Here is a 17,021-nt window from a genome sequence, read left to right as displayed (position 1 = left end):
AGTGCCTGGTCCCTGAGATTAAAGAGCAGCGCAGCTACTGGAGTCCTTTACTCACAGGAGGAGGGAGAGGGGGAGGGAGAAGGGAGCCCAGTGTAAAGATTGTTTTGCTAGCTTACAAATACCACTCATTTCTACTTTAGACCACACGGGACCAACCGTGTGGGGCTCTTAGCAGTGTCAGTTAATTGCAGGAAATCTAAACCTGTGATCTTTTTCCCATCCCTTTAAGGGGGAGGGGGGGCAGTTATGGGAGGTAAAGAAGTTAATAGTTTAAATAGAGTAATCCTATGCTAAAAACTAATGCCAGACATTTGCTCAAATGTGATGATTTGCTGTGTTTGTCTACATGATTGCAAACTGAATATATTTGGCTTTTGGAGTGTGGATGCTTCCACACCTGACTCTTGCTGATTCGGCTGTTTGTCTTTATTATTCTTAATTCGAAAGAACTTTAAAGGTTGCTTCTTCTTTTTTTTTCTTGATGCTACAAGACAAAGCTCTGATTAAATAATGGAGGAAATCAATCAATGAATGCCAACTGTTGAGCTAGATTTGAAAAGTTCCCCCACACAATTATTAAATAGGAGTTTTCTTTGTGAAGCTTAGCACAGATTAGCTTTGAGCAGTAACTTCCTGGATCCACTGAAACGGAAATCACCCAAGAAACAACAATTTTCATAATAGTAGTTAAAAAAAATTACGCAGCTAGTATTTGGACTAAATCAGATGATCAGCTGAAGTTGCTTACTTTGCCTCTGCTCACTCAAACATTATTCCAATTTAAGTCAGAGTGGGAGTATCCCCAGGGCAAACATATGCTGCCTCCACTTTGCTTGCACACTCAAGTCTACATTTCTTTTTTTTTAATCACAAGAAGCTTGCCCGGTCTCCCATAATCATGAGTGCACACATACTCATTCTACCTCTGCAAACAGCCAGTGACTTGCACTGCATGGATTAGCCTTCTAAAGCATTCCCTTTGAAACTCTGCAAGTAAGGATTTCTTTTTAGGTGATCACTGGCCTAAGCAGCTGTTACACGCAGGATTAGCAGGTTCTGCCATTCAGACAAACATGTTCTGTTTAAACTGGCAGGGCGAAGGAGGTAGAGAAAGACAAGGAGGAGAGGAGAATGGGCGAGGTTACCGGAAGGAGCGGGGATGAAGTTGAGAATAATAACAGGGAAGCAAGAGAGTGGTAGTAAAGGAGGTGTGAGAGACGTGAAATGGGGAACAGATGATGAGAGAAGTGGACCGATATGTGGAGCAGAAGGGATGAGAGGTGAACGGAGCAGAGCAGAAGGGTGGAATCGGGATGTGTGAAGAGAAGTGTGAAGGGCAGGACAGGGGGAAGAGGCAAAGATTTCAGGAGAGGAGAGGCAGAAAGCTTCAATTCAGTGTTGTTAGAATCAAATCTCTGCCAAGGAAGAAGCTTAAAAGGAGCTGATGATAAGCACGTTGTCTTCTCCTTGTTTTCACCCAGGTTTTTGTTTTTTGTCTCACCTGTATAATATCAGCCCTCCTTCTGACTCTCTGAGTGTGAAAGTGTGTCATCCAGCCACCTCTGTAATTGCGCTTGTACAAGGTGTTTACAGAGAGAGAAGGTTGATGGGCTGATAACGGGCCTTGCTTTAGGGCCGGAAAGACATTTCCATGCCGACAATGGCTTCTCGCTTGCTTCCCTGGTGTCTCTCACTTCACCTCCTTCTTTTCTGTCTCACATACATCTTATTGCACCCACCCCACCCCCCCACCTCCCCAGCAATCTTTTCTCTTTTCTGTGTCTGTAAATGGAGAAACACATCTGGGATCTCTGCTGTTCTGAGCTTTATATTTTCACGGCTGCTATTGTCATTTCTTTCCCCCTCGCTTTTTTCCCCCCTCTCTTGTGTGCCTAGCAAGGGGGATGACAGTGGCGTGGCAGGCAGGCAGCTTTCTTAGTTTTTCATTTGAAGCATCACAGCACATTTCACTGGAACGCGCCGGCTCTTCCTGGGAGAAGAACTCATGCCTGGTGTCAGCGCTCCTTCCTTGCACTCCCCACTATCAGTCATTACCCTTTTTCCTCTTTCTGCTGTGCCCCTCCTTTCGCTTTCAGGCTATTCTACTAGAAAGATACTGAAATTGTACATTTAGACATGTGCAAACACTATTTGGTAAATGTAGACAAGTTCAGCTTTTCCAGTCAGATGCCACGACGCTACAATTTCTTGAGATTCTCATGTGGCTCCAGTGAAAAAACTGTACACATATACACACACACATACACAAACTGACAGTCATATTTTGGCTCTTTATCCCTACTTGGTAATCTGTTTACGGAGTGCTGGGCCCATTCGAGGGAGAATTTAATTGAAACCGGGGCTAATCTGATGATGGCACAGAGCAGCAGCGCCCTCGGCCCTGCTTCACCTCCAGTTAGGTTGCACCTTGTAGCCCTCACACATAATACCTTGCTACTTCATTTCATGCCTCACGGTTCAATGCAGTGCTGCCCACTCTTACATGCCACATTGATTGTTAATCCAACACTTGATATGCGCTGTTTTCACTCAATTCTGATCTTGTTTTCCTTGTTTATGTCCCCCTTTTCTTCTTCTTGTCCTCCCTCCCTCCTCCTTACCCGTTGCTTCCCTTGTCTTTCTCCTTCCTATCTATGTCCAGGATGGATATTACTCCCACCGCCCAAAAGAGAAAAGTAGAGTCGACAGCAACAATGAGAACTCTGTGCCCAAAGACTTTGAAAATATAGACAATAGTAACTTTGGTGCACGCTCACAGCCGCACCGACAGCCTGCAGGGGCCATCAGCAGTAAGCAGCAGCGGGAGCATCTGCAGGAGAAGGCCCACGCCCAGCAGCAGGCCTGGCGGGACAGCTCCCCCGGTCTGGGCCGCAGCTCAAATGAGGTTCTGCCATTAGGCCACCAGCCACTGGCAGTTGGCAACAACGCCTCTTATCCAGTTGGTCAGGGCGCTGCTGGAGGACCGCAGCAGCGCTACCATGCCTCGCAAGCGCAGCAGACCCAGTCACAGCACAGACATCAGCATCCCCACAGGAAGCAAGCAACTGCAGCAACTCTGGAGGTGACCTACGACCAGCCACCTAAGTGTGAGATCAGTGGAAAGGAAGCCATTTCAGCTCTGTCTCGAGCCAAAAGCAAGGAGTGTCGGCAGCAGATCGCTGAGGTGTACTGCAGACACAAGGAGGGGCAGTTAATGCCTGAGAAGGTCACTCGCTACTGCCCAATTGAGGGTAAGTTTTTCATTTTGATTGAAACAACTGATTGTTTGATTTTAGTGAAAGGGGAGTCGTGCCAAGCTGGCACAGTCACAACTGTCAAACTTCCCCTTTTTCCACTATATCTGTTTGGAGCTCTTAAAAAGCTGCTTTCCAGATCTGAAATACTTCTTTTTAACATTTCATTTTCATGACTAAATATACACTAATCATGACCTTGAAATAGGTACATATCAAGAAGTTATTGAGACTGTGACACTCAAAAATGTAACTAGTCTCTTTCAAGAGTTCTGTGTGGATTTGACTGACTGGCAGCATAAGCAAACAACCCCACAACACCTATGTATTGTAATTGTTGCTAAACTCAAGCCCCCAGTCAATCCAATCAACTTAATATCAGTTATAAACATGAGGACAATAAAAGAAATCAGGAAATCTCAGATATAAAATAATCAGGGACATTTATCACTTTGTAGATAACCCAATTTATTGCAGTAAGTAGTCTGAATGAAAAAAATGGGTTTCCAGGATGTTCAACACCTCACAGTTTAATTATTTACCTGGGATGTATACTTTTATATTAAAACTGCTTTAGGTTTAAGTAAACAAAAAAAAATCTGATTTACTTTAATGGATGAAGGACATTTATTCTCGCCATCATACTGTAAAATACACCAGAACCAATCAAATCAAACAGCTCTATGACATATAGAAATGTATTAGATGGTGAGTGGGAACTGCTCTTATTTTTTGAGTATTTCTAAATCTCAAATTTAAGGACTACTCAAATAAATTCAAAGTGAGATAAGTGATCGAGTTTGAGCTGATTTGTCTAGCAAACAAAATGACACAAACACAGGCAAATCCTCTAGATCAGCGGCCCCCAACCCCCAGGCCTCGGACCGGTACCGGTCTGTGAGTCGTTTGGTACCGGGCCGCGAGAGTTGAGGCTCAAGTGTGAAATGTATGGTTTTCAGGGTTTTTATCAGTTTTCAGCATTATTTTGTTATCGTTTTTATCGTTAACTCGGTTTTCCTGGGTCTTTTCACGTGTGTTATGAATAAATCTTCTTTTTTTCGGTACCGGGACTAGTTTTATTTTGTTGTATTTATCCGCGACACCTTAAAGTCCGGTCCGTGAAAATAATGTTGGGCATAAACCGGTCCGTGGCGCAAAAAAGGTTGGGGACCGCTGCTCTAGATGAAGTATTGTGTGTACTTTTTTATTATTTTAAAATATACCAACAAAGCTTGGTATAAAGGGTGTAGTCTGACAGACATGGATGGTCAAATAGTTCCTGCTCTTGTAATTGCAATTTCTCATCAAAAGCAAGAGCTGTCCTTTTTGCTGATGTCTGTGTAATTGGTGAAGTAAATTTGTTGGAGGAAATTGAGATGCTGCCTGTATTTGATTCAAATTGGTTTTCCATTTTCATTTGTTTTTTCAAGCTGGCCACAAAACACAGGTTCCCCTTGCTTTTGCGCACACACACACACACACACACACACACACACACACACACACAATTTTTCCTAAGAGTTTATAGACATCTGCAGTCTGGTTGTAGATTCTGTAAACAAAATCTGTTGCGGCTGCAGCCTTCAGTGAGCACCACGCATCAGCGGCCATGTTTAAGTGAACATCACATACACACCATCACATGTGCCCGCATGGGAGTGGACTGAATACAGCATGGACAGCAGGGGAGGAGGAGAAAGCTATTCAATACGTTGTCTGTCAGGCACCTTCCCAGCCCTCGTTCATGTTTTATAACTTGAAGAGGCACGTATCTAACTGTAGCTACTTTTGTGCATGTCCCGTCCCAGGAGCAGGCGAATGTGCCTCCGCCTGAGCTTGTGTCATCGCACACAGCAGCTCACCATCTCACTCAAACTGATAGTTTGATCAAAAGAGACATAGATATTGAAAAGGGCTTTCCCCTGGTGGCAGGGCTGTGACAATACCACGACAAAATTAAATCACTTTTCTTTCTCTCTGTCTGCCAGCCTGCTGCCTGCCAATGTGTTATTCACAATTCGAGTCCTAATCTCGTTAGCCCAAAATTGTCCAATTTGATTTAATGTGTATTCTGTCCTTGAGGCCTTTGCTAAATTAGCAATTGTGTCAGTTCTTTATTTGCATCATTGAATACAGGAGGAATGTGTTCACTCTCTTAGCTTCCCGTGTGTAAACTTTTTCTAATAATGATGTTACCCGGCTGCATTGCTCCAGCAGGGAAAGCAACTGGCAGCTGATGCATCATAACAATCGAGTGATATCATAATGGCTTTGTAGTGAGAACGATTCCATACTTAAACATGCTATAATGAATGTTTTTGAAGGGAAAGCTCTGTAATGTGAAAGAGCTCCAAATGAATCCTGTAAGTGCCAGAGCTGCACTGTGTGTAACAGAACCTTTATGTGTGTTTGTGTGCGTGTGTACATATTAATTTGGAGGATTTGTCAGAATTTGAATATAAATTAGTTATTTTTAAAAATAACCTGAGTAAACATATCAAACACGGTCCAGTTCCTGAGGGAAAAGGGAAAATACTTAATGTATTTACATAAATAAAATCCATCAGTGTGGTTTATATCCACAAACCTTGCTTTGTGGCTTGTTTCAAGCAGCTGGCACTATCCCTGAGACATTTTTAAATGCAATTTGGTACAATCCCTTTGGGATATAGCTCAGCTCTTGTTATAAGTCCTCATATGAGCAGTTAAGAAGGGGTGGGTAAGAACTCCAAAGTTATACGAGATGATGGAGGAAGAGAGTGGGGTGATAGCAGATGAGGGAAGGGCAGTTTAAAAGATTGATGGTGAAGGAAAAGATGATGAAGAGTGATGAGTTGAAGAGGAGGCCTTCTGTTTTCTTTTTTCTTCTTCCTTTCTTTACAGCGAGCGCTGTGGTAGCTGCAGGTACATAGTGTGATTTTTAAAAACTCGACACGTGAAGCTCTTCTGCAGATAAGCACACGTTTGACAAGACTGACAGCAAAATTTAAGCACACACACACACACAGCCATGCTCATTAGTTCAGCTAGCTAGCATGGCGCACACTCTCAAAGTGCTTTGTGAAGCGACTGGCCAATTATCCGTGTGCAAAGCAAACCAGTGAACCTTCTTAGCTGGCCACCAATTACTGTTCAATCTGATACGGCCCACAGCAGATTTTCCCCTGAGCAGTCACTCACTCACACACACACACACACACACACACATACACGGACGGAGACAGAGAGAAACAGCAACAAGAAAGATGTGTGAGTGAATGACAGGAGCCATGGCCAATTGGAGCTAAGGGAGCATATCATTACCTTGACCCTTGTTGTCAACCCTTAAACACAGCCATATTGGACACCTGGCCTTAAATTTGAATGAATAAGATTAGCTGGAAAAGAGGGACTTCTTAACCCTGTTTCTAAAGAGTATACATGTCAGACACATGCCCTTGAATTCAGAGTAATTAAAGGACCTCATAGCCAGATGCAGGCAGGAGCCAGGATGGGCTTTTTCTTTTTCTTTTTTTTTAGGAAAACCTTACCCCATGGGAAAGAACAACCCCCAGTATTCCCTCAGCTTCCTCTGCTTCTATAGCAAATACAGGCTCTTGGGAACTGAAGTCCCAAATTATAGTCATTAATCTCCTTAAGACACGTTCTGTGAACAAACATGTCTCGAAAGCTGCGTGTATGCATTTGCTGTAATAACTGAAGATTCAAAACAAACAATGTCTGTAAATGTTGGGGGGCTTGACAGTGTAGAACAGCTTGAAGGAAGGTTTTTTTAAAAAATTATTATTTTTTAAAGTGTTTTTTTTTAGTGGTTAAAGGCAGTAAGAAACCACACAGTGGAGCTATGTGAGGTTAACAATGACTTTCCAGAGATTGCTGGAATTGTTTCGTTTGAAAGTGGCCTGGCTGGCCACAAGCAGGGCTGTGTTTGTTTGCACGCTTATTGTTGTCATTTGTGCAAAATCCCATTCATCTTTTGGGAGTTTCGCTTTAGAGGAATGGTGGCATATTGTCAAACAATGCTCCACCCTGAAAACCCGAAAATCCCAGTGGATTCGCTCGTAGGATTCCTGTCAAGGGGAGGATAGTCGTTAGAGTGGTTATTGTGTGGCTGAAAACTGTCATAGTTCCAATTTAATTACATAATAAATGGATGAATGGCTTTGTGGTCCTTTTGTTGTGTGGCTGAATTAGCTTTCTAACATTTCTGTTCTTTTTTCACTCACTTGTCAGTACCACAGATCTGACCTAGCTTTCTTGTAGATGTGCATATTTTGACTCTAATCCTAACCTAGTGGTATCAAAATGTGTGATTTTAGCCCTGTGATCATTTTTCCTGGCAATCAAAAACTTTTTATTTTCAAAAACTAACTAAATAAATGCCTTTTGTTCTACATTTAAAGGTTAGAGTTAGGTGAAGTGTTATTGCTCATGTCTAATAAGAACACAAACCTCAGAGAGTTATGGCTAAAATTGTCTAAAATATGCACATCTACAAGAAAGCTATAACTCGGTCAGTGTTTTCTGTTCACTCTTACTGTATATCTTCATATTTACAAGAAAAAAACAAAAACAGTCTTTCTCTATCAGGGAAACCGTTACTCAGTGAGCATTCACTTGTGACATAGCCGTTTAATTATTATGAATATGCTAATCATTACAGAAACTTGTACTCGCTGTGTTGCTTAGCAACCTTGTTATATAGCTATTTCCTTGAATTGTTTAATAAGAGAATGACATTTAATTATCATTACTATTTATAATCATTATGCTTTGCATTTCTTCATCCTCGTACAGGTGCTCCCCATCGTGTACTGACTGATACACTGTTTGCACGGCCTCTCACAGCTTCCATGAAATAACAGATTTGATTTAGTAATTAAACATGTAAACAACCCACGAATATATTACTGATGAAAGATCCATGCAGTCATGTGTGAATTAAGTGCAACAGATTTATAGGAACGTGAAGACATGGTGTCTTTTTACATGCATAGGTAAAGCCAACGTGAATATCCAGTGGGATGAGGACTCGGCTGAGAGCTTTCCATCAAAACCAGTGAGAATAGCGTTTGTACTGGTGGTTCATGGACGAGCCTCTCGCCAATTCCAACGTCTCTTCAAAGCCATCTATCACGCCTCTCACTACTACTACATACATGTTGACCAGGTAAGGCGCAGATGGCCATTTTCTTTCATTTCCAATAAGTGAAGCTTCTAAAATGTATGTGTACCGTTAGTCCATGTTTGATCAATCTCTTTGTTTCAGCGCTCTAACTACCTGCACAGGCAGGTACAGGCCTTGGCTACCCAGTATCCCAATGTGAGGGTGACTCCATGGCGCATGGCCACCATATGGGGTGGAGCCAGTTTGCTGACCATGTATCTTCGCAGTATGGCTGACCTGCTGGCCATGAGAGACTGGAGCTGGGATTTCTTTATCAATCTCAGTGCTGCCGACTACCCCATAAGGTAACAGCAGAAGACGTAATAATTAAGGCACCTCAATAAAGAAAGATGTGAGATGTTTGAAGGAAAAGCAGTTACTCCTAGTGACTCCGTAAAGAATTGTACTGCAAGGAAAACTGCAAAAGGTGCAAGCATCCACTGAAGGTCAGAAATCTGTGCGCTTGGTTTTCTCTTTAGGAAGCCATGCACCACAGTAGTAGTTCACAGCCAATATGGAAGAAATTCAATACACAGTAGTCTGAGCTCTTGTGGTTAACTGTGAGCTTTAAATACAGAGTCACTCCAAAGCAAACAAATCAATGGAGCCGAACCTCTACTTTCTCCGACAGCATTCATTCACACCTTCCACATCTTCCAAGTGCCTGCTTCAGCGGTGAACTGATTGCAGTTTTATTGCCAAGGATCAGTGCCTAGTGACTCTCCAGGCCTGTTGTGCACTGTATAGTCTAAAAGTCATCTTTTTACTCAAAAACATCCCACTTAAGAAGCTGCAAAATGTAATTAAAAGCTACAAAGTCTCTGTGAACTAGACGTGAAGTCAGGGAAGTAGCCTACTGGAAGAGAAATTTCATGACTTTTAAGTTTTTTTTAATGTGAGTTTATAGTCCTTCTGGGAGTTGAGGGTCTGCTGGGTTTTTGATGTAGCTCTGCAGCAGCCAATTAAAATCCTCCTATTAAGGAGCGAGTTATCTTTTCTGCACAGCCAGATGTCCACCAGTTGAATTTAGACAAGCTGTAATGGCCAGTGGGTGAAAGGAAGCTGGGTGTGATGTCTCTACAGCTGGAGCCAAGACGCTGAAACAAATGTGGATTTTGTTCATGGGTGGGTTCAGTCTTGTTGAGTTAGTCGGTTTCACCATATCGATGAATGATGCTGACATGCTGTCCATGTGCGTTTGCCTTTTCGTGCGCGTCTATGTTTCTGCACCACTTTGTGCAAACCTGACTTTCTGTCTTGCCGTCTGGATAGTTCGGTGTGTCTCAGCACCTGCCTGTACGCAGTTGTGTGTGTTAGGCTCTCTGTGTGTCTGTCAATGCATGATTAAAGGTATTTGCGAGTGTGCGCGCTGTTTTCTTCCCATCTTTTGCCTCCTCATTTGCATTAGGGTGATGTTGTTGAGAAAAGGGCTGACGTTGGAGGTTTTAAGCCCCATCTGTTGGGAGACGAAACGATTGATGGAGCGAAAGAAGGAGCCGAGAGGCAGAAATTACAGGGAGTGGCGGAGGAACAAGAATAAGTTAGAGAAAGGAAACAAGACGAAACGGCATGATTTGGATCCATGCGATAAAAAAATATGTAAACTGAATTGTATCTTTGCTTAGTAAGTGCATTTGTAACCACAGCTTGGATTTGACTAAGTCTATGCAGTGCCCATCTACAGAGTTAAACTTGCAAATATAAACCTTTAAGTGGCACGGCTGGGTCCCAGTCAGAGAGGGAGTGCTGCTCAAGTGTCTTCAAGCAACAAAGTGAAGCCCATTCAGCTGTTTTTTTTTTCTTTTTTACCAGACAATCCCTTCTCATCTCTTTAGGAAGGAGATCCGAAAAAGAGAGCCGCTCTTCCTTAGGAATAAACACATCAGCATTACATTATCATTATGGACTTAGGTTAATAGCACAGAAAAACATGTTGGAATAAGCAGATGCCTCCCTCCTGTGCAATGGCAAACCAATACAGCCACATGAGTTAATTCATCACAAGCTATAACCCATTACACAAATTGATCCTATTAAATGTATCCAAGGAAAACTCAACCATCTGCTCTAAAATTTCCTTAAGATGCAAAAACTTTGGTCACACATTTTTTTTCCATATTGATCGCACTGTGTTTTTGCAGGCAGGAATGTCGGGGGCTCCCCTGCCCTGTGCTGCTCTGACTATAGCTGTTGTTATCAGTGGGACTGGAGACAAGCATTATTTCCCCTCTAATTCCCTGATAATGTCTGTCCTGCCGCATGGATGGCTCTCAAAGGCAATCCCACAGCCCCTCACACCAGCAGAGGGTCTGTGTGTCCAGGGGGAGATATACCGTGTGGATGTGTGTTTGTGTTTGCCTATGTGTGTCTGTCTGTCTGTCTGTGTGTGTGCATGTCCAGAGAGGCCAGAGGATGAGTTACACGCTTGCTTTGTCAGAGAATACAGTCCTCTTTCCCAGCTTTTATCTACACACTCTCCCTGCTTTTTACCTCTTTTCTTTAAAGCCTCTTTCATAGACTTTACAGCAGCTTTTAAGAAAACTGAGCTTTGTGAGGCAATGACTGGCTGCAGGCATCATATCTTCTAATCTCTTTCGCTTTGTCATCCGCGGCTGAAAAAAAAGTGCAGCATCTCATACTTTACCTTTGCTCATTAGGTGATAGGTGTCATTTCCTGCCGCGAGAAGAAAATAGAACATAAGCCCATTTACAACAACACCAACCCTTTCAAGATCCTGCTGAAAACATCTAGTTCTTTTATTTGCTGAAGTTTTGTAAGCTTCTACAGGCCAGATCCACGTATGAAGGATCCATGCGGTCTTGTGTGAATTAAATGCAACAGACTTACAGGAAGACACCGTATCTGTTAACATGCAGAGTAAAAAGACACTCTGCGTGCATTCAAACAGTTTCAGCTGTTGCATTCAGCCATCCCCTCTTGAGCTGCATATTAAAAATCTTGGATTTAAAACAACACATAATAAATATAACAGTAAGATCACAGCTGTCATACAGTGGCATAATAATTAAGTTTAATTGGCCTTTTTATTTAAAAGGTGCATATTTTTTCAGTGACAGGTGGGGTTAAAACTAACAGCGCTGTGTGTGTGTGTGTGTGTGTGTGTGTGTGTGTGTGTCTGTGTGTCTGTGTGTCTGTGTGTGTGTGTGCAGAGCAGCCACAGGGCCGAAAGTAAGCAAACTAGACCCAGTGGACAGGGTGACCACTCAGGTGGCAAATCTGGAGGTTGACATGAATTCCCTGTGTAGTGTGCATGTCTACAAGCATTTGTTCGTCTGTGAATTTGCATTGTCACTAGTAGTCACAGTAGCAGATACACAACGCGTAAGCATTTGTTTGTGTGTGTGTGCGGAGTTGAGACGGCGAGGACTGCATGCGCCTGTACAGCACATCATCAGTTAGGGTTTATGGCTCAGGACCTCCTGAGATAAGCCCCCCAGGCTGTGAAATTGCTCCTTGAAGAGAAAATGACATTAATATGCGCTTGTCCCTCCCCCCACTGATCCTTGAGCCTCGCTGATCTTTTAGAAAGCCAAGCCATCATGAAAGGCTCCACCGCAGATGAAATGTTAAAACCATTGACTGGGGCATAGCCTGTGGAGCAAAGCTTTTAGCCTGTCTGGCCTGTATATGAGGAACTAGACTGCTCTACAATGTAAGAGCAGCATGAAGTCATTCATCAAAATCATGGATAGCACAATCTTTTGTATAATCCTAAATAGCTTTAACAGCTTGAAGGAACTCAGAGACTGATCCTGGGACCAGCTGAGGCCTTTTCTTCTAATTGATTGATATGTGACTTTAAGCCCTCGAACAACTATTTCCTTATTACAGAAAATGTGTTTTCATTATTGTTACATCACTTAAATGTTCGAGCACCATTGTGCAGAACTGGACACAGGAATGCTGTCTAACATTAATCTTCTGAAGGGTAAAGTTTACAGTTACAAATACTTTGCGATGTGAAAACTCTGACTCTCCAGTGAAAATAACAATGCCTAATAAGTTGCATATTGCATATTTTACGATTTTATGTGTCATTAAAAGTGTGTGGAGATGATCAATAAATAAGACCTTGATAATACAGCTGATCTGCTAAACTGGGACTGTGGGTGTAGTCGATCAAATATAATTGTTATTGGTATTACATAAATCACATTTTTTCCCCTTTTTTCCATGTGACCACCTAGAGAACTGTACAGAATGTTTTTTATGTGAGGCAAGCAGTCAGCAGAAAAGAATTACGTGTTCATGATGAATCACAACAATCACAATTATTTTCCATGCCTTTAAAGTTACCATGAAACACAAATGATCGTTTTTCCCTTTGTAATGTGATCAAAGGAGCTTGCAAAGAAAATGTGACGCATTTCAGAATAAGACTGAATTTATGGGAAAGGGCATTTAAATCCGATCACATGTGTAGAAAAACTCACATTCGTCACCTCCGTGTCTGGTTTCTCTTAATGTCTCATATTTAAGCTGCAGCACCTGTGAACTAATAACCAAAAGAAAAAAAATACAGTTATGTCCGTAACTGTAAAAGATGTAATTTTGTTCAACTTCCTCTTGTACTGGAGTAATTGTGTGTATAGGAATATGGAAAATGAGTGTTGTGTGTATAAAACAAAGAAATAAAACAAAATATCAAAATGTGGAATTATTTCTTCACTTGAAATTAAAATGGCACAAGTGAAAAAATCGCTTACTCAGAGGCCCTGGCTCTACTGTGCATCTGTTTCATGCCTCCTGCCTAAACCAACAAGTTTTACTTTTCAGAGGCGCTCTGGGGGGACAGGGGCAATAACTTTGTAGATTTCCTATAGAATCTTTTCAAAATAAAAGCCACCGCTTTGTTTTGAGGGGATAAAAATACTCAGTGACCTCGTACTGTAACTGGTTATGGCCACAATGATGCTTCCGACCTCCGTGAGAGTTAAAAGGTTTAAAAGGTTTGATGACTCGGCTCTGAAATAAAATGCAAAAGCTTCTTTACTTCTTCTATGGTGCAGGACACCATAAATATCTATACAGGATTTCCTGAGCATTGATTTAATGTCTACTGCAAAGTTAAATTCAAGATGTGTAATCAGAATTGTGAAAACAAAAAGAATATGTAATAGTATTTTTATTAATAATCAGTTAAGTCAGTGGCACGGTATCATGTGTTTTTCATTTGGTAAAAGATAGACTAGTTTACATAATTCTCCTCCAAAACTGATATTTGTGCTTCAAAATCAGTGTTTCCAGCTGGGTGCTACCACATGTTCCTAGTCATAAGTAAATCATTATCTGTTATGTTTCAGGACCAATGACCAGCTGGTGGCCTTCCTGTCTAAATACAGATACATGAACTTCATCAAGTCCCACGGCAGGGACAATGCAAGGTGAGATGCAAATTCTGAAATGTAATTTTAATTTCTCCACAGCAGCCCACCCTCTCCCTTACTCTCTGGCTAGCTCCGTCTGTGTTTCTCACACACACATACAGCACATATGTGCATGCCTGCCAGCACGGTGTGGTCACTGAATCATAATACAATTAGCTCCCATCTGTGGCTTCATTAATTAACCTTCTTGGTGGGGTGAGCCAGAGAGGTGGCTGCCAGAACATTTGTCTCTGCTGACGCCACCCTGCCTGCCCCCCCCTAGCTTTCAGCCACATCACACCCCGCTGGCAAACCAGTCATCACCAAACACTGTGGGCAAAAATACCCCAAAGCACATGGAAAAAAAATGTCCTGCATGAGTCAGCACTACCTTTTTGTGTTTGCAGTCAGTATTTTATCAGTGCTGTATGATAAGAGTGCAGCTGTTTTGTTCCTCGTTTAACCCTTTATTAACAATTTGAGTGTGTCTGTGTGCCACATGTTCACCCACTGTCACCTTTCAGAAGGTGAGTGTGTGTGTGTGTGTGTATGGGTGATGTCACCACATTTATAAAGTCCTTTATAGTCAAGCTATTATGACAGTCTTCACCTGGGGCACTTTCTTGGGCGACCGTGGCTCAGGGGGTTGGGAAGCACATCTGTAACCGGAAGGTCGCCAGTTCGATCCCCGGGCTCTCTGTCCTGGTTGTTGTGTCCTTGGGCAAGACACTTTACCCTACCGCCTACTGGTGATGGCCAGAGGGGCCGATGGAGCGATATGGCAGCCTCGCTTCTGTCAGTCTGCCCCAGGGCAGCTGTGGCTACAACTGTAGCTTGCCTCCACCAGTGAGTGAATGAATAGTGGAATTGTAAAGTGCTTTGGGTGCCTTGAAAAGCGCTATATAAATCCAATCCATTATTAATTTTTCCAACTTTATTAAATACTAAGATTTTATTTTTAAAGAGAAAGTGAGACTTTCTAAGTTTTGTGTCCTTCCTATAGGAAGACGGTTGCTCTTTGCTATAAACGAGCGGAGCTTTAAAAAAATCTGTTTACAAGAAAGAAATTGGAGGAAAATATAAATATGCTGATGCAACAGTAACTGACCTTTCTGAGCTTGTTTTTATGTAAATGATATCTCAAAAAAAGAAAAGAGGACTTCACAACAACAAGCTCTCACATAGTCACTGATATTACCAAAACGTTGTTCCCGTGTGCTTGTTAGGTTCATCCGTAAGCAAGGTTTGGATCGTCTGTTCTATGAATGCGACACCCACATGTGGAGGCTGGGTGACCGTAAAATCCCAGAAGGCATCTCTGTGGATGGTGGGTCCGACTGGTTTCTTCTAAACCGCCTGTTCGTGGAATATGTTATCAACTCCAAGGACGATTTGGTCACTAACATGAAGCGCTTCTACGCCTACACTCTGCTTCCTGCTGAGGTAACACACACTGACAGAAGCTGCTCTCACAGGTTCGAGTGTCTCTTAATCTTTGACTGACAGGTAAACACTGCTTTGGACTTGCACCGTGTCATATATAGAAATGTTTATTCTGTTCTCGTTTCATTGCCTGGAAAAGAATTTGACAGCAGAAATAAGATGAGAACTGAATGATCTCTGTGGGGAATGTTTATCATGAACTACTGTGAATCTCCTTTCTCTGCTCCTACTCTATTTCCTCTTGTGAATTGGATGGTGTAAAAAATAAAAGGTATACAATTTTCTAATTTCGTCTTTTTGTCTTTGCTCTCCGCCTCCCCCTCCCTCTCCCTATTCATTTCTGTTTCTCATTTTCCAGTCATTCTTTCACACTGTGCTGGAGAACAGCGCCCACTGTGAGAGCATGGTCGACAACAACCTGCGCATAACAAACTGGAATCGTAAACTGGGATGCAAATGTCAGTACAAGCACATTGTGGACTGGTGTGGATGCTCTCCTAATGACTTCAAGCCAGCAGACTTCCATCGCTTCCAGGTAGTAACGATGCACAAATACATTTAAACAAAAGCTCTTTTGTGATCATTCAACAATAACTGTTAAAGGGGTAATTTGTAGAAAGGATTCTCAATAACAAAATGTTTAATCTTTTTAAGGCTGGGCCTTTGTTTTTTCATTTTTAAAGACAGTGTTTAAACATTAGTAAAAACAAATAATAAAAGGCTTAACATAGCAGTCTCCTTAGTTGCATCATAGCTAATTTTCAGTATCACTTAAGAATAAGGCGGGGTCAGTCTTTGGACCAATCACATTTGAGCAAGACATGTTTGCATATAGTTGAACAGATGGTGTAGAGAGCCAAAATGCAAGATTGAAACCATCACCTATCAGTTTTATTTTTTTAAATAGCTGTTTAAAATATATATTTAATGAGCTGCAGGCTGAATATGAAGCCCTGACATTTTTTGCTAATGTCTCCAGAGGTTAAGTAAGTGTTTTGTTTTTGGTTTTTTTGTGTGTCCCGTTTGGATCTTTAGCCATCAGAATTGTTGTCTTAAGGCCAAGAAAGATGCCAAGCGGATTTATTTTAAGGTTAAGTAAGTGTTTGCAGATTGCTTAAAACCAGAAATCATACATCAAAATGACATACTTGACGTGCAGTTACAACATCTGTCTATGGCATAGATTTAACGAGTGAGCATTTCAGGTACAGTAGTGTCTTATGTTTTTGCATAATATTGCTAATCACAAAGTGCCTAAAGATACAATTTAAAATTTGTTCTTTGCTAACTTTTCTAACGGACTGCAACTTAAGAAAAAACACCAGCAATGAGAAAAACGCTGCAAAACACAATGGAAATAGAACAAACGAAAACGGAAATAGGAAAAAAGAAAACATAAATAGGAAAAACGAAAAAAGAAATAGGAAAAAACAGATTTCCAAAAGCATGAGGGAAGTGTTTCTGGGGAGACAATAACCTGACGGACCAGTTGCAGGAACCAAAACATGCTAAGAATAGCACTGGGAGACACTTAAAAGAAGTGGAGGATCTATCAGTTTTGTGAGGAAAGAAAAGATGAGAGGTAAGAGTGTTAGCCTAACTATTAGCCTAAAAATCTGCCATCAGTATTATATGAATCATGAGATAAAAGCACACTTACTTAACATATTTTGGTTCCTGCAACTGGTCCGTCGGGTTATTGTCTCCCCAGAAACATGTCCCTTGTGCTTTTGGAAATCATTTTTTTTCCCTTTTCTGTTTTTGTTTTT

At 41.8% G+C, this 17,021-nt stretch overlaps 1 protein-coding gene across 1 annotated transcript in view; it reads left to right on the top strand.

Moving 5' to 3' along the window:
* xylt1 (xylosyltransferase I) overlaps positions 1-17,021 on the top strand; it is a 79,481-nt gene that overhangs the window by 39,103 nt on the left and 23,357 nt on the right. Inside the window, exons 2-7 of the mRNA XM_084930506.1 lie at positions 2,663-3,251; positions 8,252-8,424; positions 8,524-8,726; positions 13,747-13,827; positions 15,036-15,252; positions 15,611-15,787. Coding sequence (XP_084786632.1) covers positions 2,663-3,251; positions 8,252-8,424; positions 8,524-8,726; positions 13,747-13,827; positions 15,036-15,252; positions 15,611-15,787 — 1,440 coding nt within the window. The remainder of the gene's footprint in view (positions 1-2,662; positions 3,252-8,251; positions 8,425-8,523; positions 8,727-13,746; positions 13,828-15,035; positions 15,253-15,610; positions 15,788-17,021) is intronic.

The sequence above is a fragment of the Perissodus microlepis genome, chromosome 6 (genome assembly GCF_051167445.1).
Source record: "Perissodus microlepis isolate ML-2025 ecotype Zambia chromosome 6, ASM5116744v1, whole genome shotgun sequence".
NCBI classification, from domain to species: Eukaryota; Metazoa; Chordata; class Actinopteri; order Cichliformes; family Cichlidae; genus Perissodus; species Perissodus microlepis.
Note: the sequence above shows the minus strand (reverse complement) of the source record. Positions and strands in the feature narration are given on the sequence as shown.